Consider the following 24,572-nt stretch of genomic DNA (forward strand, 5'->3'; position numbering starts at 1 on the left):
ATCAAGTTGCCCAGTAGGAAAGGTTGTACAAAAGCTTTAGAATTTGCAAAGTGAGGGGCTTGTTTGCTTCTTCCTTTCCTGTTTAACTAGTAGATCAACAACCTAACAGGCACATAGGAAATAGTTTGGGTTTTTTCCTTTAACTTGCCTAAAACTCTTCAGTTCTGGGCAAGTAGAGTCAAGAAATGCCATGAAATGTGCAAGTTTTTTGGGCTGCTTTTGCCAAAGTGAATGATGACCAACTCATCTGTAGCTTCCAACCTTGTTTTTGTAGCGAGATCAGAGTTGCTCTCAATTAAATGGGGCAGGACAATTTCTCCCTCATCAGGGACACACGAGTCAGGACTTCACATGCACAACCTCCTAACGACTTGGTCTCCTGGACCAGATGGTTCTCTGGGTGAGGATGGAGCAGACCTCCCTTCTCCTCCCCAGCCCTGTGGCAATGGATTTCCCTCTCCAGTGCTACTCAAGGACTGTAAGCAGACGGCAATCAGCACTTGGAGCAAGGATATGAGCATGATGCTGCTGAGGTCCTGGTGCAACACTCTCACCACACTCCAAAATCCAGAGACACACCACGTGCTTGAACGGTGTGGGCAGAACAATGGGAAAGAGCCACCAGTGGTCTGGTCTGAAGGGGACAATTCTGTCCTTCCGCTGCTCCTCCCCATGACCGCATGCTCCCAGGGCCTTGTTGGGATTGTACCTATTGCAACTACAGAAGTTGAGCTGGCAAGAGCCCTCCGTTAGGTGAGATTCAGCATGACATTGCAGCACATCTCTTCTTCCACCAAGCACAGATTTAAACAACTTCCTAGTTAATACAACAAATACAATAACGTTCTTCCCATTGCTCATCATGGAGAACATTATAAAACCGTGTGCATGTTAGGTCTGATGGCCACACCAGGACTCACTGGCCACATGGCAACACGCAGCAGCTATCACATAAAACAAACACGACTACACCCTGTAGTTACTGTTTTAAATATTTTTTTATTATTATTATTATGCATAATAAATCTTTCACACAAAGTCATGAAAAGGATCCCCAGTGTGGTACTTTACAGATCTGAAGGAAAACAGAGTATTTGTGACTGTGCCAGACTGCAGACATCAGGATGCTGCCAGACCCACACAATGCTCAAACTCTTGGAAGAGCCAACGGGGCTAGCTTGGATTTCAGCATAAATCTCGGTCTGTCTCTGCTGTTTGGGCTTTGGATTGTAACTCCAGCTGTTCCAAACCAGCCAGGCCCTAGAAGCACTAAATATGAACTAAATGCACAAGGAAATGATGTGATGGCAACAAACCTGTTCCTTCTGCACTTCAACTCGAGGTCATCGCAACAAGAGGACAGTGAGAAATAATTTACTGTGTGACTCCCTCACTGATTCAGCAGCTGGTTTGACCTATTCTATCAGATTACTGCTCTATGTACCTTTCCCTTTATGAAAAGGCCTTTCAAAGAGAAGAATCGGGTTCTCTCCAGCTTGACACCAGGCTGAAACGCATCACCTCTGCTGGGCTGTGTTTGTGAAGTGCTCACTCGTGCTGCAGGCAGAGGGGAGAAGGGTGCTCACCTCAGGTTCAAGTGCTCGTGGGCACTTTAAACCAGATTTAAAATGAGCCATCCAGTACCTTCAGAACCCACAGTTTAAAAGTGCATCTTCAGACTGACCCTTCCAAAGGCCGGGCAGCCCTGCTGACTCACAAACACTCTGAGTTTTGTATTAAAGATGAAATTACAAATCACTACAATAACCAAGAAGAGTTATCCCCTTTCGACATTTGCTGCTCAAAGACGAAAGAAAACAGACCAAAAAAACCCCAAAAAACAGCGCAAACCTCTGTGCAGCTCGGTCATGGTTCATTCATTCCACCTATTTTCCTAAGAAAAATTGCATCCCCAGTCTTAACTATTGCCTTTCTAAAACAGCTTCTGTAATTTTAAAGCCCTAAATGCTCCTGGGTTGTTCGTATCACTTTGTAGCTATGCTTAAATAAATCTGGAAAGCTTTTTTGCCTTTTGGTTTTTTTAAGCCAGCATTTCCATTTGGGTAGGACTTAAATGGACTCCCACCTCTAAATAAGCAGGTAAAAGGAAAGTACAATTCTAGCTCATCCTTCAGGGAAAGAAAAATAAAGGAAGGGTGCAAGAAATTCTATTAAAAGCCACTCAAGGAACTGTCTGAAAGCAAATGCACCCGATTCTTCAGGTCAATAAACAGAACATGCTGGAGCAGGCGGCGGATACAGGGGGTTGCCATGTATCCTTAGGAGCTAATTCCTTGGTTTTTATGTTCCGGCATGCAATGCACTGGTGGCAGTCCACACAGCAGCACGTGGGGTTAGGAGAGTGTCTGCATGCACGTGCCACAGGCACCATCAGGAGCCTCCCCAGAGGGGAAACGATCCTCGCCTCGAAAAATGAGATACTCGGTCAAAATCAGGTCAAGCCATTTCTTTTGTTCTCCCAACTGCATAAACAGGTATGTCAGGAAAGGACACTTAAAAACAACAACAACAACAAAAGAGAAGTATTCTGCATTCAGGTTAATTTATACTTCTGCCATAAACCCTGTAATAGCAAACGGCATCTTCAATACAAAACTTAGCCAAGGATCCCCGTGACACTGTCACCACCCCACACCACTTTAACAGGACACTGTTCTATTGTACAACCTCATAACTATTTTCTTTGGAGAGTTTTTTGTTTGTTTTCCCACACACACATTCAATTTCCAGGAACAGCTTTTGCTCAGACACGCAGTAAAGCAAGTCTGCAAGGGACCTGACTCGGAAAGATGGTGTTTGTAGCCCTCTATTGAGTGTTTGCCAGTCAAAAAACAACACCACAAAAGACTTCCTACTGAAAATCCTCCCACAAACATTTTGACAGGTAAATCAAGTGTTTTAAATCAGGCTGGCAGCTAATCTCATTAATATGCTGCTTGCTTAGTTCATCTGGTTGACGGCGTAGACACCAATTTAATGCCTACAGCCTTGAGAGTGCCACTGAAGTGAAGGGCTGTGAGCGAAAGCACAGGATTAGGTGACGAGCAACCCGTGGCAGAATCCAGACCACAGAAAGCTTGACCCAACAAACCTCCCTCACCTGAAAGAAACAAGAACACAAACGCTGCTTCCAAAACAAAGTCCGCAATCCCTTTCCTCATTTATCCCATTAAGTTAAAAGAACAATCAGGTTTGTGGTTGGTAGTAACATCATACCCCATGTGTAAGGCCTCATTTTCATCAAACAAGCTCTAGGTTACAGGACTATAAATGCAAGGTTTGCCTACAAGCCATCAGTTCCTCACACCACAGTCTGTTGCCAGCGTGTTGGTGGCAATTTGCTTCCAAGACGCTGACACTGGACTGTGCACTAGCGGCAAGCTTCATTCTCCAAAAGCTGTGGGGTCAGAGGGTGCACGCTGGAGGGGGTCACGTATTAACACGCGGTGCAGAGTTCTGTTTTCTGTAAGACAAGGGAGCTGAGTTGGCTTGGCTGCGGCATCTCCTTCAGCCAGAGTCCATAGTGAAGAGCTGGATGTCATGCGGGTTCCAGTACAGGGCCACAGCGGAGTTGTAGACCAAGGACCAAACGTAGGGGATGAAGAACTCCTCGGGCTGCTCCTCCTCCACATACTTGAACTTCAGCTCGGGGAACTTCTGCAACGAGAGAAACCAAAGTCCGCTGAGGGAGGGTTTGCAAGTGTGTGTGTTTGCAAACACGCAGCCCCCGTAAACACTGCGGTCTGGTGAAGAAAGTCATGCAAAGAACGGAACCATTAGACCTGAACGAAAATATTTATGGGATGAAGAGATCATTTATGATTTCTTCTCCGAGCTGAACGCTACATTAGCATACTGTATTCAACTCACACTCAATTTGCCTGTTAACAAAGACTACACATGTGAATCCTTTGCAAAACACAAAGGTCTAAAGGAAAACTCTTTATTAGCAGCCACACAAAAACCTTCTTGCGTGTGCATGTACAGACCTGTTTATTGCAGTTTTCCCTACAAAGCATTTTGCTATTAATTGTACTCAGCATCTCAGCAGGACAATTCTTTGGAAATGCTGAGAGAATAAACATATCTCGTGATAAGTTTTCAGTGTTCTGGCAAACTGATCTTTTCCATCTGTTCTGAAAGACCTCATGTATTGGGGGTTGGAACTAGATGATCTTAAGGTCCTTTCCAACCCTAACTATCCTATAATTCTATGGTATAGAAGTTTTCAGGAGAGAATCGCTCTTCCTCCAGGAAGCATGTGTAGGTTCCATGGGTGAGCTCATTGGGTCCAGGAGGCCACTTTCAATTTTGCTATGGGTTCTCCTGCACTTTCGGGTAGGTCACTTACCTCTGGTGCCTTGGCTTTCCCATGGCTTAGGAGCATGCTAATGGCATCACTGTGGTAATTAAGAGTGCAAGACCCTGCAAGCTCCTCAACTGCAACACATCATGTGTCCATCCCACTTCAGCCCCTTAAGGCTGTAACTACAAGACCTGTGCACACAGACCTCATTGCCCATCCACTCACGTATCTCCCCCTCCTGGAACTTAGAATCATAGAATAGTTAAGGTTGGAAAGGACCTTACGATCATCCAGTTCCAACCCCCCTGCCATGGACAGGGACACCTCACACTAAACCATCCCACCCAAGACTTACAGGCTAGACAACAGTAATTTCAACAAAAGCTCTGTTTTTCAGTACCAGCTTCAAGCAAAGCACACAGCTTTAAGAATCAGCACACATCGGATGTACTACCCCAGCCCATCCTAACTGGATAGGCATGCTGCATCCTCCATTTTCCAGTGTTCTCATTTCTTCCCTCCCAACGCAGCACATACGCTGCAAACCCACTGCATTCACTCTCAGTAAGCGTGTGTTTTGGGGAAGAGCTGAGCCTACTTTTGTGCTGTGCTCTTCAATCATTTTATCTATTTCTAAATGTTGCCTATGTCAAGAGCTTGGCAGAGTCTCAGATAAAAGCCACATTACAATGATCACTGGGCTAAGATAAAACATGACCCATTTTATTATTTATAAGGCTGTGGCTGAGACTAAGAATAAACTCTATGGTGTGACATGATCAGAACAAGCACAGCGATGGCTAAGAAGCCTCTTTGCCCATTAATAATGAAGGGATACCCTATCATCTTTCTTGAGCTCAGAGTGTCCTGTTTCCCTGTGTTAGGGTACAAGACCCTTCTGGCTGGAACAGTCTCCTTTGAAGGGGCACTTCTCAGCCACTTGCCCTTCAGGGTTGTTTATTTAACTTTTAGACACCCACATTATCTGTATTCCCGGAGTCGGAAAGCATGGAAACAGCTCCACTCCTTCCTTGTGTTGCTGTTGTTAACTGGAGCAGTCCGGTGCAAACACTGAGCATACAGTTACACCAAGCCACAAAGGTGCAGATGTCTCCATGGGCAGCTTCACTCAACCACAGGTGACAATGTGCCAGCTCCTACATGTCTCCATGGACAGCCTTTTCAGCTTCACTCAACCACAGCCTTGGGTGACGACGTGCCATCGCCTCCACTGATGAGGATGTTGGTGTCACCTTCCAGCATGCTCTAATGTCCTGGAGCTGCTGCTGTTTGGCTTACGTTGAGGCCCTTTACCACAGTCCTGTTTAGCTGGATGCCAATCTTTACCCCAGGAGGAATCATTTTGGCCATTGGTGTGGCTGCCTTTACAGTACTGGATGACTTCAGAATGTGTGGAGAGCTCATCCTTAATAGCAATCCGGGATGGAAGGAGGACAGTATTGTTTCTAGCACTACTATCTCTATTCAAGGAACTAAGGCAGCTAAAAGTTAAGGCTGTTAAAGGCACTTCTGCGTCTAACTCCTGTTGAGTTCAAAGACCAGAACATCAAAGGTACATCAGCAAGTTTCGTTTTCTGCATCAGTCATGCAGTCTGTGGTAGAGAAGCTCTCTCACGGCCCTTTTGTGCACCTAAACCATTTTCTACTACCTGTCTACAACCTCTCTTCCCCAAATCTGTTTTGATCAGCCTGTTTAATCTTCTGCATCATCTTGTTTCCTCACTCTAAGATACCTTGCACCCATACTCACCCCCATCTCTCATTTTCTCTCTCCTGGCCTTCTCCCATCTCCAATTTCCTTCCACTGCATCTTTATAGGTCTCTTTAGCAAATCTTTCTTATTTGCACTTGCCCAAGTTTTCTTTTTGCTCATCAGCCTTGTGAGATCCTCCTTTTCATTAACATCCTCTATCCCCTCCCACCTTGGCTCCAAGCCCTCAAGCTGTGCCTGCCTTCCCCCTCTGCCACACCATCCCACGACTCTTTTGGTAGGTTAAGCCTTTCTCCAAGTAAGCCCTCATGTAGATTTTAATTATTATTATTATTTTAAACTGATATTCTACCCTGCTTATCCTCAGTGTAATCTTCCCCACTTCCCTCCTAAATGCTTCCTGCCTTGTGGTCAGTATAGACAGGAACACATTCAGTTCAGCATTGCATCAGCAGAATGAATGGTTAAACCTTAAGATTAAACCGCTGCAACATTTCCTAGCAGAGAAAAGCCCTTACACAGCTGCCACTGTTCACCCCAAAGGTGGCTGCACGCCAGTACTGCAGCCTGTAGTAGTCCTTCTGGGAGGGAAGGAGGTAAAAAAGTGATTAAAGATGCTCACTGGAGTTGAATGAAACACACAACTATTTTTCACCTTCAAGGTCACAGATTATAGCTGCTGGTTTTGCAAGCACTTATGGCAGAAGTCTGGGACCATTCTGGGCTCTCAAGCAGCTTAACAAACATCTTTAGCTTTAAAACAGCAAGTAAAACTGCATTAGACATTCCAATAGCTACATCTGAGATGCTCAGCTCTTACTATCCCATTATCTCTCAGCTGAAAGAACAGCATAAAATAAATCAGATGGCATTCATATTTTCAGGCAGTAACAGTCCTACATTGATTTTATTATCAAGCCTTTCTTCAGACTGATCAATGTTGCCATCTATTGTGATCGTACCACAGCAATTTAATAATCAATTTCAGATTAAAGACTATAATTTACTGCAATCAGCCTGGACTCTCTCACACTCAACATATGCCTTGAGCAGTCTGCACGTTTATCTTGGAATGTGGACAACGAACGTAGATAAGATTTTTAAGGAGAGGTATAATACACGATGCAATTACGTACACACAATTTCAACTGTATCTTTATAGGACGAACATAAGTAATGGCAGAAGTGATGGATACTTGATGGTACACCTGAATAGTGGTCCCAGAATAGCTCAGTGCATTGCTAACAAGACACAGAGAATTTGAATTCCAGGTCAGTAATTCAAACCCAGCTTCTTCAGGTGATTGCAGTGATCCATGGCTGTGTGGTGGCCATGTCTTCTCATTCATTAAAAATGAGAAATCCTATAGGCTCAGCATGGAGAGAGCTGCACCTTACAACGTCTACCAGCGTGGCAGTCATCCACTGTAAAGATAAAGCACTACCCATACTGCTTCACTCTTAGCGTGTTCACTGTAACCAGAATTTGTTAACATTCAAAAATCATCAAATTTAAGTCACCTCAATACAGTTCTGACTTGCCAGACTGACTTTAAAACAATTTATAACAGCAGGGGTTAAACACCACATAAAAAGCTTGACTGGTGCCATAAAGCCTTAAGATTTCTGATGGGTGGGAGTTTAAGGAATGTTTAAATTCAGCTCTGTGCTGTTCATCTCCTGCAGGTACTGCTTCCAAATGAGTGGTCAGAGCTGTCACCATGTGCTGCAGACAGACAGGAGATGACACCGAATGAATGCTTCAGGAGAGCTGTAAATCAACCAGGTCACAGGAGTGTTGGGGCACTCCCAGCCAGCACTGGAGAGACTTTTATCACGGTTAAAATTCCCAAAGTGGAATTTCGTAGCATTGCAGCAATGTAGAAACCCCCTTTCTTCCCCTTTATTGCTCTTGTGCCCAACTTAATCCTGGAAAGACACTTGCTCCCTAGCTGGTGACACCCAAATGAATCTGATTCTTAGCACTTGCTGAAAAGAGGGACCACTCTAAGGCATCTTAAATGATAAGACTTAATAAAAAAGTCTTGGTATGGGATAAGTTATCCCTATTTTTCCTTCACATCCCTATTTGTCCAGCTGGATGGTGTTGAAAGACGAAAAAACACTTTGTGTTCGCTTTACTATTTCAGTTTTTAAACTCATTACCTGAAGTAAACAGGTCCAGTGGAGCCATTATTTGCATTTATCCCCGGTTATTACTAGAGGAGAGACAACCCCAACTAGTTTAAAACAAACCAACCTGAGAACATGAGAGCCGGGGTTAACACGAGGATGTGAACTGCACAATTTAAATACAGAAACCACTTACCAGCTTTGGTGAATCAACCTACCACAGCACCCCGTCTTGTTTTCTTCTGCCAGACAAAGCAGAAGTCAAGATTTAGTGGTTGGGACGAGGGTATAAACTAGACAGACCAAGAACTTTGCAGACTGTCTGCGCTGCCAATCATATGATTCGATGAAAAACCACAGGAAGTCCGATGAACAGATGCAGAACTGAACTGCAATAACTCCCCTACCGCAGGAGTTCAACAACATTGGGGCTTTTTTTGTTGTTGCTTTTGCAGTTAACGACTAGGAAGATAGCATCACAGCCAGCCAACAGCACCTGGCACGGCTCCAGCCAACTCAGGGGCACTTGAGCCATACATTAAGTAAAGAAAGTCCCCTTCCCTTCACAAATGAGCCATCGGAGCTGCTGTTTGGCTGCAGTGTCATGTCAGTGGATGATCTCCACTCAGATAACATAAGCAAGGGCAGATGGAGCTAGTTTAAGATTGATGGAGCAGAGCTATGTCTTTGCCTCTTCACTTACGTAGATGCTTAACTGGATGAAAAGCAGCCCTCATCAAAAAACAGTCACTGTGGAAAGGAGTCAAAGAATTGCTTTAACATAGGACTGGATAATAATCTTTTCCTTGAGACCTCCCTTAGAAACACTGGTTTCTGAAACAATACAAAGCAAGTCACTAATTTATGTTGCCCAGAGAAGCTGTGGCTGCTCCAGTGGAAGGGGTCCCTGCCCGTGGCAGGGGTTGGAGCTGGAGGAGCTTTGAGGTCCCTTCTAACCCAAACCATTCTATGATTCTACGATTTTCAAAAGCACATGACTGGTTTAGGAGAAAAGTACCATTTCCAAAGGAGTCTGAACTCATCTGAGAGTCTAATTCACATTAACCTTCCACCCATCTGAAGGTTCAAAGTCTTTTGGAAAACAGGATTTGTGTGTGTTTGAAAAAGCTTAGCATGAATCGTGCTTGGTAACCTAATGACACGCTGCCGAATTACATGTTTCATATTGATTCAGCTAAATATAATAGTACTGCCTTTGAGCCAGTTTGGGGTGTTTTTCTTTGCCAGTTGGTGTATTTTGCTAGTAAGGTCCAACCGTGCAGATGCTCCAAATTCAGCACCCTACCAAGTCTTTATTATAGAGACCACAGCAAAAATTTACCCCGGCAAGGTTAGTCCTACAACCTGCCTTGCACCAGGTAAAGAGTTTGAGCCGAGAAATAACATTTCTAACTGCCTGCAAAATCCACAACGCCACCCCAAAATCAGAGTTAAATTAATCAAAACAACTCAACAGTCATGCCTGGCACACTGTTCATGGTACAGATATGCAAGTACACACGTAAACATTTATATATTTAATTTTTATGCAAATATAAGCACTTAGGTGGTTTTATAGAGCAAAATTTCAGAAGAAAAATTCTCCGTACGTGTTCTAAGATACCGACAGACTGAATTTTTGCAGTTGTTTAATTGTTCTGGGGAGATAATGCTGTTTCATCTTCCCCTGGTTCTGTTTGTGTCTACTGTGCTACTTCAGCCAGACAGTCTCTGTGGCTTTGGTGAAATATCTGTATGGGCTACACTGCACCTGCCTGATACCATCTTTATCTCCTTCTCAGGCTTGAAAGACAGATAGCCCAGAAGACGATGGTGGGGAGATGAAGGAAGCAAACAGGAAACCTGCTAGACTAAGCATGAGCAGCATGTTCAGAGATCTGCGTAAGGAATAGGTGCAAATTTAAAGACAGAGAAGAAAACAGCGGCTTGGAGCGTGTCAGGAGGCTTTGAAGAAGAAATAGAAAACTCAAGATGATAAGAAGAGGTTCAAAACAACCTATGAGTGAGCTAAACATCCCCATCTGAGCAATCACATGCGCTGTAGTAGGGAGCTACGTTTTCCCAGGGAGTATAATTCAGTAAGTCAGATAACCCAAACTCATCTAGTGGGATACAACCTTCCTAGACTACAAAGGCAGGGAAGTTTATCCGCAGAGACACAACAGTTTTAGCGAGTTAGGATCACTGATACGTGATTTCTGTTTTCAGATCCCTGAGAGGTAAAGGTTTGTGCAACTGCAGCTGTAGGAAAATGAATGCACAGGGAATGAGCTTGCACTGTTAGATGTGAATGACCACCAGAGAAGCAGACATGCCTCTGAGCTCAGCAATTACAATTGTTCTGTACAGAGTACTGAGAAGCCAGGTCAGTTTTCTAGATGCGTGAAACACAATGATTTAAAAAAGTGAAATGTTTGCAGTAACCATGCCATGGTGCAAAGCTCTGTGGAGTACCACATTGCTAAAAAGACTGCATTTCTTTCTGGGACAGACTGGCAAACACAGCTTTAAGGTCCTTCTAAGAGTCTGGGATGCACATACACAAGCTCTTGTTTCTTTGCCTTACAGCTAGGAAATACTGCTGATAAACATCAGTAGAAATTATTTTTGTCTCCATACTGAGTTGTTAATCTGTACAAATTCCAAAAGCACTGTATAAAGGTACAAACTCGAGCTCAGGATGAAGTCGGGTACCCACTTCAGGCTGTCCTTGGTCCACCTCAGAAACATCTGACTTTGGGCTGCTTCCAGACAGCACAGTAGATAAACTGGACCCCTGGTCAACAGCTTCTTCAGCAAACCTGGCTGAAAACATGCCACCTGAAGAGCTGATCCAGAGAAAATCCCTTAAAGCAGTTAGTTTGAGGAAACAATGGCATCCCTGCTCAGCTTCAGGGATGCTGTGTCTACATGGAGAAATTCAGAAAGGGAAGAAAAGATTAAGATGATTAAAGACTAAAGCAGAACTCACATATTATGCACTGATAAGCATCATTAACCTCTACACAACACTGCATGCATTACACACACAGTCACAATCCAAGGATTTACAGTTATCATTACAATTTGCTTGCCATGCCGGGAATGTTCTGTATACGATGTTGTCTAGATGGATACACATAATTTCAGAGCATTTTCAATTTGACAGCTCAACAGCTAGGAGCTGTGACTTGCTGCCAGACCAGAGAGAGACAGGGAACTGCAACAGGAACATTACAGGGATGTTCAGAACACTAGAAAATACAGTATATGCTGGCTTTGCCAAATAGTAAGAAAAAAGGGACTAGAGACTGATGCAATTATGCTTTAAGCTTGAGTATAAAGGCATGACGTGTAGATGAGGTACCATCAACAAAAAGCCAGAACATTCATCCACTTCAGGACTTAACATGAAACAATAATATATCTTTGAAAATACAGAGGCCTTTTAGAAGTAACAACATAGGTGTGGGATCTGAGCAAAAAATGAACAACCTCAAAATGATGGCAGGTAAAAATGAGGAATGTTTTTAAAACTGAAATAAAACTAACCAAGAAAAGGTTTAAATATGGATAATGAAGAAAGGTACTGGTTCAGTTCACAAAAACAGTGCTGGTGCCTGACCTCGCTTGAGCATTCATGATCCTGTTACATACACACACACCGACCACTCAGATAAGTAAGTAAAATCCTTTGTGTGCTTTTGAATTTAGGGAATTAAAGCCTGAAAACCAGAATAATCCCTGGACATTTCTCACTGGCATTAAGGGATGACACTGCACAAATAGGGATGGACCTATCAACTCAGAAAACTTTTAATGATATGAAGTGGATGCATAAGTCTTCTTACTGTGGGATTTGCAGCAAATGCACATTTCATAACAGCAGACCCTATTTTTACCAGTGCTAAGGAAGATGCAAATGAATTTAAGCCCTGGCTTCCTGTGTATCAGCTCTCAACCCATCCTTCTCTAGAATAATGTGCAAAGCTTTACGCAGACGTGAACATCAGCATGTCTGAAGCAAACATTTTTGTTAAAACTGGAATGCATTTAGAAATCGCTCATTCAACTTTATACAGAAGTCTGTACAGTTGCTAAGAAAAAACTACAAGATTTGGAGGAGACGTTGTGTACTTTACTGTGCTACAACTCAGCTAAAACAATGATGCTTTAGCAGTACCCTTAAAGAAGGGCTTGGGCATCCAGGAATTTCCTAAGTCTCAGAATTAAACCCTGCAAATTTATAAAGGCTTTCCAAACCACAGAATACCGTTCTTCCCCGAGACAAAGCAGATTCAAGGCTGAATTTTGTTTCCAGAATTGTATGAATGAGACAGTTGAAAATCTGCCACTTCTCAAGTATGCAAAATGTAAACTTTCAACAAAGATATTGGCTTTAATGACTCAGTTGGAAGCCTCTCACTTACTTTTACATGTGTAAATCAAAGGAAGGGGGAATAAACTCTTTGAAGGTCTCAAACTGGGCAAAAACTTAAGCTGTCCAAAATCCATACATGCACTGTTTGGATCACTCTGATAACCAAGGCAGACAAAATACACACTAAGTTTAGCAAACAAGAGGAGGCAGAGGAAGATCAGCTATGCAGTCCACCAGCAGATCTGCAAGAAGCGGAGGTGTTTGATCTCTTCAAATAAAGCTCATGGTGCCTTCAGAGCCCCATCATCACCTGGTCAATAGGGAAACCCTTAGACAAAACAAAAGGGCTTTTTATGGCTCAGCACTCATGTGCCTGGGCTACGAAGTCTGCTCCAACTGGATAAAAGTTACAGACGTGTTCCCTTCATCAACCTTTTTATAAACCCCCCAAACAATGTTATAAATGACAACCACTATTCCAGTTGTCACATCAGAGAAAACTATCTGCCAATTATTTTCTGAAAAGTGAGTTGCACCCTTTTAATCCCACTGACATAATTTATTGAACTTTAACAGCAAAGAAAACCTCACCTCAAAAGTCTTAAAATGGCTTCTTAAGTGTGTGAACGACAGAAGGGTTGGAGCAAATAATCCTGCTGAATAATGAATGTATACTAAAATACATAGCTATACACTCAAAAACGTGGTAAATCTACTCAAATCTAAGAGCCAGCTATATATTTAAAATTTCTAGCAGCGACTGCTACTGTTTAAGTCACAGCAGACTGTTTTGATTTTGGTATCAGACTAGTCTAAAATACGAGGAATGCTGCTTATTGTGGAAGACTTCATACTCCAGATAACATCACCGACGATTTCTCTACCTAGGTTAACGCACCACTGCATCATCCTGAAGTAAAACCCCAGATAAACCTATCACTGCTACCGGACTTCTTCTACTCCCAGGAAACCCCCAGCACTTGTGCCAGTAAAAGTCTTGCCATGATGTGTACCATGCAATCAGCAATGCAAAATAAGCACAGGGTGTTTGCTACAAGCATGGCAATGAAGAAAACCATTGAAGACCATGATCCACATTTTTAGGTAAGGCAGCGAAGCAAGCAGGAGGGATTCGCCGCAGGAACACTGTCTGCATAATGCACATATTCTGACCCAGAAACATGTAAAGACTGCAATTTTCTCACTTTTTCATAGGAATTGTCATGCCCAGGGTTAGATTTTTCTTCCCTCACCTGGGAAAGGAAGTGGAGATTTCACTCACTCTTTACAGACTGAGTCCCACCTTGTGCTTGCTGGTGGAACTGGTGACCACCACAAGGTCTCTAGTGCTGATCCCCATAGTTAAAGGATTTTTTCTTTGGGAAAATACCTATATGAGCCCTCTCTACTGTCCTAATACAGTCTTGGGATGATCCCATTGAAGCACAAACACAGAGCATTGAGAGATCAAACTACTGTTTTCACCTGCTGGTTTCTTTCACCCAGATTTCAGAGTTACTACAATGTCACAGTTTGTTTTCCCATTTAGCTGCACAGAACATACTCTCCTAACACAAAGGTGGCAGGAGAAGAGCAGAGTGATTCAGTTTGCATATTTTTCCAGTGACGAGGTCCCAGACATGCTTTCACTGGAAATTGGTGCAACTCTGCAGCAGCATCCAAAACATCCCACCAAGCCAAAAAGAACATTCCTTTGGGCAACTGGGACAAAGCTCCTCTCCGTTATCACTGTACAGGGGTCCCAGAACATTGCTTAGGCTCTGGCTTTATGCATCAAGCAGGGAGAGAAGACCCCTTTCCCTGCTGCATTTAACACCTTCAATTTGCCTCACGGAGGCCGACATTGACAAGACATTTACAACACGTTCCCTCGCAACTCCTCTGACGAGGTTTGACTTTCACATAAGAGCAGCCACAAAGACGAAGCCCCAGCAGACATCCTCCTCCAGTCCCTCCCACCCAGCACGGCAGCGGGGCGGCACGCCAAGCCCAAACATCCTTCCCCCCTCCCCGAGCGCCCGTGGAGGAAGACCTCCTTTTGATTTTGTACTTTTTAATCTGAGGGAGCCAGGCCTGTAAATATCACACAAAAATGATAACAATGACTTTAGAACAGAGACAGACTCGCTGTCACCAACTGTTAACTCTCAGATCAGGGCAGCCTAGGAAGTGGACCCTTATCTGACTGAGGTCCAGGACATGCTGACTAACACCCCTATTGAGACTGCAGACCTTTGGCTCCCTAATCTCCCCAAACTGGAAAACGTACACCCTGACAGACATACTCCCTTCTTAAGTATTTCAGGCCTCAGCAAACAGACAAATCGTGCCGTGAGATGAGCAGCGTTGCCCTGTTACAATGCAGGAAATGCAATTTATTTGTCTTGAGGAGTGAAACGTGGAATGACAGTAAAACCTCTCCAGCCGTAGCACGCGGTGCCAAACTGCAGCCTTATCTCTGCTTGGTTCGTGAGATGAGGAATCAGTGCCAAATGTGGAGGTTTACACTCTCTCTTTTGCGGATATGGAATTCACAGCTCTTTTTTATTGCTTTGTTTTAATTCACTCTAATGCTGACTGTTCTGTAAAGACAGACCCAAGCCAGGGGAATTTAAGCTGAACTCAACATATGACCATGGTGTAAAGATGGACCCAAGCCAGGGGAGTTTAAGCTGAACTCAATGTATGACCATGGTGCCTTTTTTTAAATGGATTTTTAGGTTGTTCATTCTGTCCTGTAATTGACATTCTATATTCTATATTCAATATTCTATATTCTAGTGATGAAGGACGTAAAGGTTGCAATAGGCATGTTCATACTAGCTACTGGAAACAAGCCTTTATCATGATAGAGGCAAACAGAATGTGGGAGGGAGAAAGGAAGAGCTACTAATGAGTAAGACAAGGATTCCTGCATGGTGGAGGACATTTTTACGAGTCTGGATGATGGGCAATTGCATCTCCTTAGCTGGCTAAGTATGGGGAGTCAAGAGCTGACTGCATCCAAAAAGGGATCTGTACGCCTGATGTCCTCCCGAACCCACAGGTTCAAAAAGCAGCACTCTCCTATAGTGAAACCGCTTTTTTTCTAATGCAAGCAATCACCTCAATCAGAAAAAGGGCCTCAAGTGAGCTCCTCTTTTAATAATACATGAAAATTACTTGTGTTTTCCATTTTACTAAGCTTTAGATGCAGTACTTCCAGATTTGTTTGCCTTCACTAACCTTAGCTGTATTAAACCACCTATACCTCTAAAGGCTGTCTTTCAGACATGAAATTTAACTGTTCTATAAAGCTCCCCACTTCAGGAATTTTTGAAGTAATTTATTCATTAATGCTATTATGTCCCTTGGTTATTGAACATATCTGCCCCCTCCCTCCCTGGGCATTCAGATCAAGGTCGTTACCCCGGTAGCAACAATCATTCCTTGCTGGACTTAGCACAGGAGAATGGAGCTTGGCAAAACCTGATGGGATAGATAAGCACAAAGAACTCAAATTAAGCTTTGCTGCCTGGCCCCGATCTCAGAGCTATAGGCACCACTTGAATCTCACAGGTCTCACATTAAAGACAACACCTAAATTTAAGGGCTGTGCTCTTCTCCCACTTTACTCCATAGATACAACATTTCCTGCTCTGTTTTGGAGCTGCCAGTTGCTCATACCATCTAGCAGACCTTCCTTCATGAGCTATCTGATATAAGTCTCTGGTTTCCTATCTGCAAAACACAATCCTTCCTGGGGTTTTTGATACTTAACACACAGCACAAAGGAAGGGAAACCTTCCTCCTGGAGCTGCAGGATGATGCCGCAGCATTATCAAGCTGGGAACATCTCACCTCACTGCCATGCTTGTCTGTCCTCAAGCTGAACTCAGCTCATGACCCACAGTTTGATTGCTCTCCCCATAGATTAATCACATTTTGTAACAGAGAACTAGTACAAATTACCTAGCTGGCATGAAGGGAGCAAACACAATGTATGTCCTGCAGGACTCCCTGTTTTTCCTCATCTTCCATGCCCACAGTAGTTGGAAACACTTGTCACCTACCTAGAGTACTAAGTCATTAAGTGCTAGGAGGCGAGCTGGAAAGAAGACAGTAGGGTTTGTAAGCTCAACAGATGGGTTGAGTGTTACAACCTTAGGAACCATAAACCCAGCCTAAACCCACATGGATTCAAGATTCAATGCAATCATCTGATCCTTCATAACAAACACAGCTACAGGAAAGGCATGGTGACCTAAACCAGCTGCCCTCTAAATCCCAACAGCAGTGATGCTGATATACGTGAGAATTCCCCTGCTTGGCCAGGAAAAAGCCATCTACATCACTAATCATCCTCAGCAGGAACAAACAGCCTGTAAATCAACTGGAGAGAAGCACTGCAACTTGTACCAAAGGTTGTGACAAAATTAAACTCAGTATGGGAATGCAGTTGAGGCAGCCATCAGCTGACAAAGTACATTTCTTCCTCATTCTCACTTCTTGGTGTAGTTGCTGTAAACATTCAAGACATTTCTCTGATTTATGCATTTAATTAAAAGATATCTATAACATTCATGCTGTTTACGTTTAACCCAATGCTGCAATGAAAGCTGTAATTTTGCCTGGGATTTATATTCTGTACTCAAATTTATTTTGATTCATTGATTTAAACATACACACAGAAGTGAAAATGTGTCAGATCATGAAAATGGAAAAGATTATACTCCATTATCTAGTTCATCTGTCAACTGGGGCAGAAATCTTCCAAGGACTGTTTTTTTTCCTCAATCTGCCACATTATGGAAACTTAATTTAAAAGACTAATTCTGAAAAGGCAGCTAAACCTTAAAGTGGAAGAGCAATTGGACCAGTATAATTGGAAGCTGGTTACATGATTTTTTTCCCCTCCCTCTATCTTGTATTCAGTTGTTCATAACTCACCAAATCTTGTGCCTTCTGGGATAAAATTGTTTAGCTCTGCCACATTATTTTATACCTTTTTTTAATTTTTTTTTAATGAAGTAGGAAAAAATGCATGGTTTTTTTTTAATCAAAAAAGAAGTAAATTCATTTTAAATGCAACTTTTTTCCCCTTTTCAGCTATCCTGCGTATACTGAGACCTTGCAGTAAAAAATGAACACAAGGGTTAGAAATAGCTCTCAACAGAGGAGAAGAAAAAAAATAAGAGCATTTCAGTGTAATTTTACTTTGCCCAAAGTTGCAAGATATTTGGAAACAACACGTCATGCACATGCAGTGCATTTGGCACTGGACTATTCATTAGACTCCCAACACATGCAACTAAGTAAGGGGAGGCTGCACAACACATGCAAAGCAGATTTAGTCACAGCCAAAAATGTAATAAAAAGGATGGGGTGGCTTTCTAGGGTATGGAGGAGGGAAGCTTGGGAAATGTTACTTAGCTTGAGCAAATGTATAGCTCTGAAGTTAACAGGGGATGGGCTCTGGCTTGCAGCCCTGCTGTAAGATGTACTGGATGGGGAGTTATGGGCTGCTCATGAGTGCTGGGCTCCTGCCGAGCTGCTGCAGAGCCAGCAAAGCTCCGCAGCTCTGGGCAGGGAAGCTCCTCTGTGCTCTCTTTCAAACAAATGGGATCATCCCTGAAGGTTAACAGAGTTCAAATGATGTGGCAGGCAAGCGGTTAGCAGAATGGCAGTAGCTCTGAGAAACGTACACACGCAAAACGTTGTTTACCAGTGTCAGAGATCTGTTACTATGGGGAGAGACTTGGAAAGTCTCACGCTGCTTTCCCATCCTCTCATTTCTCCAGTGCTTTCTTCCTGCCTTACATTTTATATGTCTTTCTTGTAGTAGCTTCCTTAAAGCAATGAAATCAACCAGTTTCATGTAGCTGGTGACAACCAACCAGATACACAGACAGATTCCTGTTAGAATCTGTGTAAAGTTTAAATTCTTTGGCTCAGTCCCAGCACGTGCCCTTCCTTCCAGTAAAGTGAAAGAATGACCCTATCTTTCTATGTGCCACAGAAAAATTAAACTTGGAGAATATGTCTTTATTTTTTAACAGCACAATTAAATCAAAGTAGATGCACTGATGAGCAATTCAGCATCTCAAAAGCTCACATGGGAAAAACAGATGCTGTTGCTATACTCACCTCCAGTCTCACTGAGTGTTTCACAGTGCAATGAGAGGCCAAGACCAGACTTCAATTGTTCATAAAGCAGTATCTGATTGATCTCTTTTGGCAACCCATGCTCCTTTTAATGACTGGAGGTTGTATGTCATCTTCTGACCCTTCCCTTCCACAGAGTTTGCAGAGAACCTAACATCAGGCCCCTCATTTATCACTACTGGCAATGCCTTGTGCAAGGATGCTCTGCCATCTGGAGAGCAGCAGTAAGGAAAACATTCCTCATCCTGGGTGACAGTAGGAAGATGCCACCACGTAACCACCTTTTTGCTCCTCCAAAACAACATTCCTAACAGTGATGGGTCCTGCTCACTGCTGTAAAACAGCCTCTGTCTGGCTGGAGCATCTTTCACTGGCCACAAAATGAAGGTGCTGAAGGGCCCCTCTTATGCTGTGTCACCAGCAGAGCACAACCAGACTTCTGATCCAAGGAAGAAGATCATCCAAAAAAAGACAAATGCTGTTAGTTAAGAGGTAACCAGCCTCCATGAGAGTGCACTGCTGCTTCTTCATTATTGTTTGCTATACTGTCATTCACACTCCCTTCCTACTTTTTATCCCCGGAGGCAAAAGGATGCTAACTAAACCCTTAGCAAACACTGAACAGCCAATTCAGTGCTGCTCTTTCCCAGGCTACTTGTCGAACAGCTCTTTTACCCCATTTTACTTTGGTTTTTTTGTTATGAACTTTAATCACAAACACAAATAAACAATTTTATTATTATTACCTGGCCACATGATGCATTTAAATCCCCTGATAACCAGCCCTCCACCTTCTCCTGCTCTGCCCAGACTCCAGCTCTGCTCCTGCTCAGGTTCAAAGGAATTCTTAACTTTACAACATCGATAGTTTCCTGATGGCCTAATCCTGGGTCAGAAAGGAAAAAAGCACCCCTTTAATAACTGTTGTTACAGGACACTATTCCATCTTCTAAAGCCTCTGCATGTAACTGCATGAAACCTCATCTGTTGTCTTAATGGGAAGCAGTTAATTACAATCCACAAGCTGCCACAGGCAAGGCTGAGACATTAATCAGGTCGGCTGGGTACAGGGCTGTAACAGCAGTTAAGAGTTCAGTTCGCTGAGCAGCAGTGAAGGGACTAAAGCCAGTCAATGGCGAAGTGAAGACAACCGCAGGAGAGAAGCCCTGTGAAACAGCCTAACTCCTGCACTGCTCATCCCCCCCTGCTCCTAGAAGGGTTTATTTTCCCTCTTACATTTTTCTTGAAGAATTAGTCTCAGAATCACTAATAATATGTACTACTATATTAATACAATACTATTATATTTGCATTTATACAATTAAATTGTTATTACCTAGTACCTGTCTCCTGTCTGGGTAGACATGATCTTGTCATCTGAACATTTCCATTTATTCTCAAAATTGTGGCTTTGGAGAACCAAAACTGTCCAAGTTTCTGTGAAACGCTGACCTGCATAGCGATACTATTGAATCGCTCTTCTGAAGCAGTTATGGTAACTCCAGAATAAGGTGATTTCATTCCAGTGTAATTGTTCAGCTTTGTGAAGCAAGCAATTACTCTGGAATGAAGTGACTGAATCCAGAATGAGGCTTCCAGAAGGTAACTGGAAGAGTTTTCAGGGGTGGAGGGGACAGACATTAAGCCTCCATGTAAATATTAAGTCTCCATGTGGATGACAGCTTGGGAATAGGAGTGTCCTGAGCTAGCCCACCCTTCATCCTCATCTTGGCCAATGCACCTCATTCCTGAACTGCAAAATCACTGTTACTCGAGTCACTCACCCAAGGCACCACCCTCCCAAGCTACCTTGTCTTGTGCAATACACAGCTCTTGCTGCTTTCCTTCATCTCTGGAAGGTGAAATTTGCTTCTCTGGATTCCAGCAAGGTAAAAAAACCCATAGGGGATTCTCTTTCCTAGAGAACTGTGATCAAGCTATGAACAGGATGTAAAGGAGATAATAAAACCACATAAAATACTAGATTTTAAAACCACAACTGCCATTATAATTCTGAAGCCAACGAAACCCTTGCCAGTACTTCTGAAAACCTTACATGTAAAGTTTCACTATATTTGCATTTATACAATTGAATTGTTACTACCAATTACTCCAAATTAGCCCATTTTCAGACAGTCATTGCTCTTGTGAGTACTAAAGAAAATAATCATAGAATGATCTTAAGCAAGTGTTGAAACTGGATTAAAGTGTTTGGACCTTCCCCTGATGACAGAAATGGTCTTTTTGGGACCATGACAAGTTCACTGTTCAACATATAAAGCAAATGTGGAATTCAGTGTTAGTGCCACTTTAGCCTTGATAGCAACAGTCTCTCATCAACAGACATGAGGCAGCCCTTAGCAATCTTCTGGCTTCCCTGGCTTGGGAAAGAAATGACCAAAGTTCTGAGATTCTCAGTACCATCTATGTACACAATTTTAAAATGTCTGGGTTTTTAAAGGAAAATCGTATTTATACTACTAAACGACATTTTTTTTTTTTTTTAAAGCAAGGAATGCTAGATTTAAGTTAAATTCATCTGTAGACACAGTTTTAAAAGCATCTGATTTTTGAGTCTCAGGTCAACAACGAGGCCACATCATGACTACCTTCTACAGTGGCTTAGCCTTGCAGGATGGAGGCTGTGGATGGGCTCCCTTCACTAGCACCAGCCACACACTGATCCTGCAGCACCAAGACTCAGTGAGTGGCAGATGAGACTTAGGGGGCAACTTTTCAGGTGACACACAAGCTGTTTTCAGCAACTTTCTGTTTATGGACAAAGACGCCAGGAATATGCTGCGAGGGCTGGAGCAGCTCTGCTCTGGAGCCAGGCTGAGAGAGCTGGGCTGGGGCAGCCTGGAGAAGAGAAGGCTCCTGAAGGGGGGACCTGAGAGCAGCTCCAGTGCCTAAAGGGGCTGCAGGGAACCTGGAGAGGGGCTTGGGACAAGGGCCTGTAGGGACAGGCCAAGGGGAATGGCTTGAACCTGCCCGAGGGGAGACTGAGATGAGCTCTTAGGCAGAAGCTCTTCCCTGTGAGGGTGCTGAGGTGCTGGCACAGGGTGCCCAGAGAAGCTGTGGCTGCCCCATCCCTGGCAGTGCTCAAGGCCAGGTTGGACACAGGGGCTTGGAGCAAGCTGCTCCAGTGGAAGGGGTCCCTGACTGTGGCAGGGGTTGGAGCTGGATGAGCTTTAAGGTCCATTTTGACACAAACCCATGTGTGGTTCTGTGATCCACAACAAAGCTAAATGAGCCAAAAGAGCTCTAAATATTTTCACAGGGTTCCAGTCTTATTAAAAAGAAAAAAGCTCTGATAAAGTGCAAAAATTCTGTTTTCAGAACCTTCGTATAAGAAGCAATGAAATTAAGTAAGTCTGTATTACTTGCTACTGCTATCAATTAATGCAGCAACAACTTCCAGACATAATAATTACCATATGTGCACTGTGCTTTACCTCTGGGCTTATTAATTTCATACACAGGAGGTTACAACTTTTGATTGCATTAAAACATACTGATAAGTTACAACAGAAATGCTCCCACTGCAACACATCGTTGCACAAAATAGATGATTCGAGTGATACAGAAACTGCCATCTGCACCCACCAGCAGACAACTTGCTAACAGTCATTTCTCCATCCCCTCTTAAACACATAAACCCATTATTACAGCAGGAGAATGTCAGCAGTTACCTCAGCTGCTCAGGGACAAGAATTATAGGGTCTTAAGAGGCAGATGTTGGCCGCTGGATAAATGCAAAATCACTTGGTGTACCTATCGATAAACATAATAAAAATACATCTCCAATTTCTCTCTGCCATCTGCCACACTGAGAGTTTGCTCAGGCAGAAGTGATGACAATCAGTGCTACCTCATGAACTCAGATCACCTGGAACTTGGAGGGTCTCAGAAAAAACACTGAGATTTTTTCAAAATGTGTTTGATTTTTGAAGTTTGCCGAAAACTCGATATATAATGGAAGATAATGACATCCAAACAGCATCTAAGACAATTGGTGGTTGTGTTGCCGCAAGACAATTGGGTTTCTAGTTATGTGCAAACACAGCAATACATTCAGAAACAACTGAACCCTGTTTGCACGTGGCTTTTTCACAGTCATCCTATCTGCATAATTAAAGTTACATTTCTATTCAATTCTGCCTGAGATTCTATAAATTATATGACTTGCTTTAAAACTTCCCTGCAAGCCAGAAAGCACTGGTAATCTTTTTAGTAAATCTTAATTTCCTTCTACTTTGAATGACATACTTCAAGCACGAATACACTGTACTCATTAGGCAAATCTTACATTAAAATAATTAAACGGTCCTAAAACAATTCAACTGGCCTAAAATAGTTCAATAGTCCTAAAATATGCATAAAGACACTGGCAACTATGACATGAAGGGGCAAGTGTAACAGGCAAGATTACCAAGTTCGCTGCATTGGTAGTACATTCATACAGCGTGAAAGCATGTCAGCGATTTCCAGAAACCTTTAAAAGCCAGAAGGAACCTGGCTGGTTTCCAGCAAAAGCAATAAAAACAAGTACCAAACACAAAGAGTTAACGCGTTCTTCCTACTTCTGAAAGCAGGAACGAACCCGGTTTCGTCAGTGAGGTTTGGCAACGTGCGAAATCCTGTAACCAATTTCATTTCCTGATAAATGAACGGTCCACAGGGGAAAGTCAGCCAGAGGCTTTGGGAACTGTCGAGAGCTCAGACATGACCGAGAGGCTCCTGGAAGGAGCCAGACTGTCTCTTTGCTTATCACCGCCCAGCCAAAAGGCACCAACTGAACACCGGCGCTGCCAGACTCCATTTCGAGCCGGAGCTGCAACGTGATAGTGCTTCATCAACACACGGGATCCCCTGAAAAAATAAACCAGCTCCAGCACACGTCTTGCGTTAGGCTTCAAGCAACCGGGCTGAAAACGCGTGGTTGTATAGAACAGGCGTTGGGATGTGACTGCACTGTTGATGTGTTTTACTGCCAAGTGCTAGGAGTGACTTGGTTTTCTGGAGCTTAGAGTCTCCCCCATTCCCCGCCCTTCCAACAGGAAAAAGCCAAATACAGAAGGATAAATCATTCATTATTGCATAGATTCTGGCAGTAGTGAGGCTGCAAAGGAGGAGTTTTCAGTAGGAGCTATATGCTGCTTCACGTGGAAAGCTGAACATCACTCTTAGGTTTAAACTGTTCTCAGTTTTAAACTCTAAATTGACTTTTTGAAGAGCTGACCTCATAGAAGTGACTGATGATAGCCGTGCTGAATGTTAACAGTAACATTCAGATCTAATTGCAAAATGACAAATGTGTCCTAACACCAGCTCAGCTGTGCGCTGCTGATCTATGTGAGTGCCATCTTTTCATGCAGAGGTAACCTGGATGTTTGTTCACTTTCATGTTACTACAAATTGATTCACAACTCCAATATTTTTACATGAAATTCAAGTAGCCCAACACACAGAGAGATTTGAACTTTTAGAGGTCTAAAGTTTGCGCTTGCAAAAAAGAAATAAATAAATATTGCCAGTCTGATGACCCCTGAAGGGAGGATAACAGGAAAAAAAAAAAAATAGCTTGAATAATAACTTCAGGCCCTTCATTACCAAAATCCTGGGTAACTTTTCAAGTGGCTTGCAGGCTTATAATAGCAACGACGTCTGTAATTGATCAGCTACCCCAACACGACCAGATGTTTCAGTGACAGGAGGAAAGTACTGCTGGTTCCAGAGCTTACTGGGAAGCAGAACATAATTTCAGAGAAAGACAATATATCTAAAAAGGAAGCTGTGGAAGCTAAAGAAATACACTTGTTCTCAACCAAAGC

General features: G+C 43.1%; 1 protein-coding gene across 7 annotated transcripts in view; it reads right to left on the reverse strand.

Annotated features, from left to right (window-relative positions):
• Positions 1 to 979: 979 nt before the first annotated feature.
• DYM (dymeclin) overlaps positions 980 to 24,572 on the reverse strand; it is a 232,299-nt gene continuing 208,706 nt past the window's right edge. For all 7 annotated transcript variants that reach the window (XM_065662611.1, XM_065662607.1, XM_065662609.1 and 4 more), the window contains one exon: positions 980 to 3,678. In XM_065662611.1, coding sequence (XP_065518683.1) covers positions 3,529 to 3,678 — 150 coding nt within the window. In that variant the 3' untranslated portion in view covers positions 980 to 3,528. The remainder of the gene's footprint in view (positions 3,679 to 24,572) is intronic.

Source organism: Lathamus discolor, chromosome Z (assembly GCF_037157495.1).
Source record: "Lathamus discolor isolate bLatDis1 chromosome Z, bLatDis1.hap1, whole genome shotgun sequence".
Classification (NCBI taxonomy): Eukaryota; Metazoa; Chordata; class Aves; order Psittaciformes; family Psittacidae; genus Lathamus; species Lathamus discolor.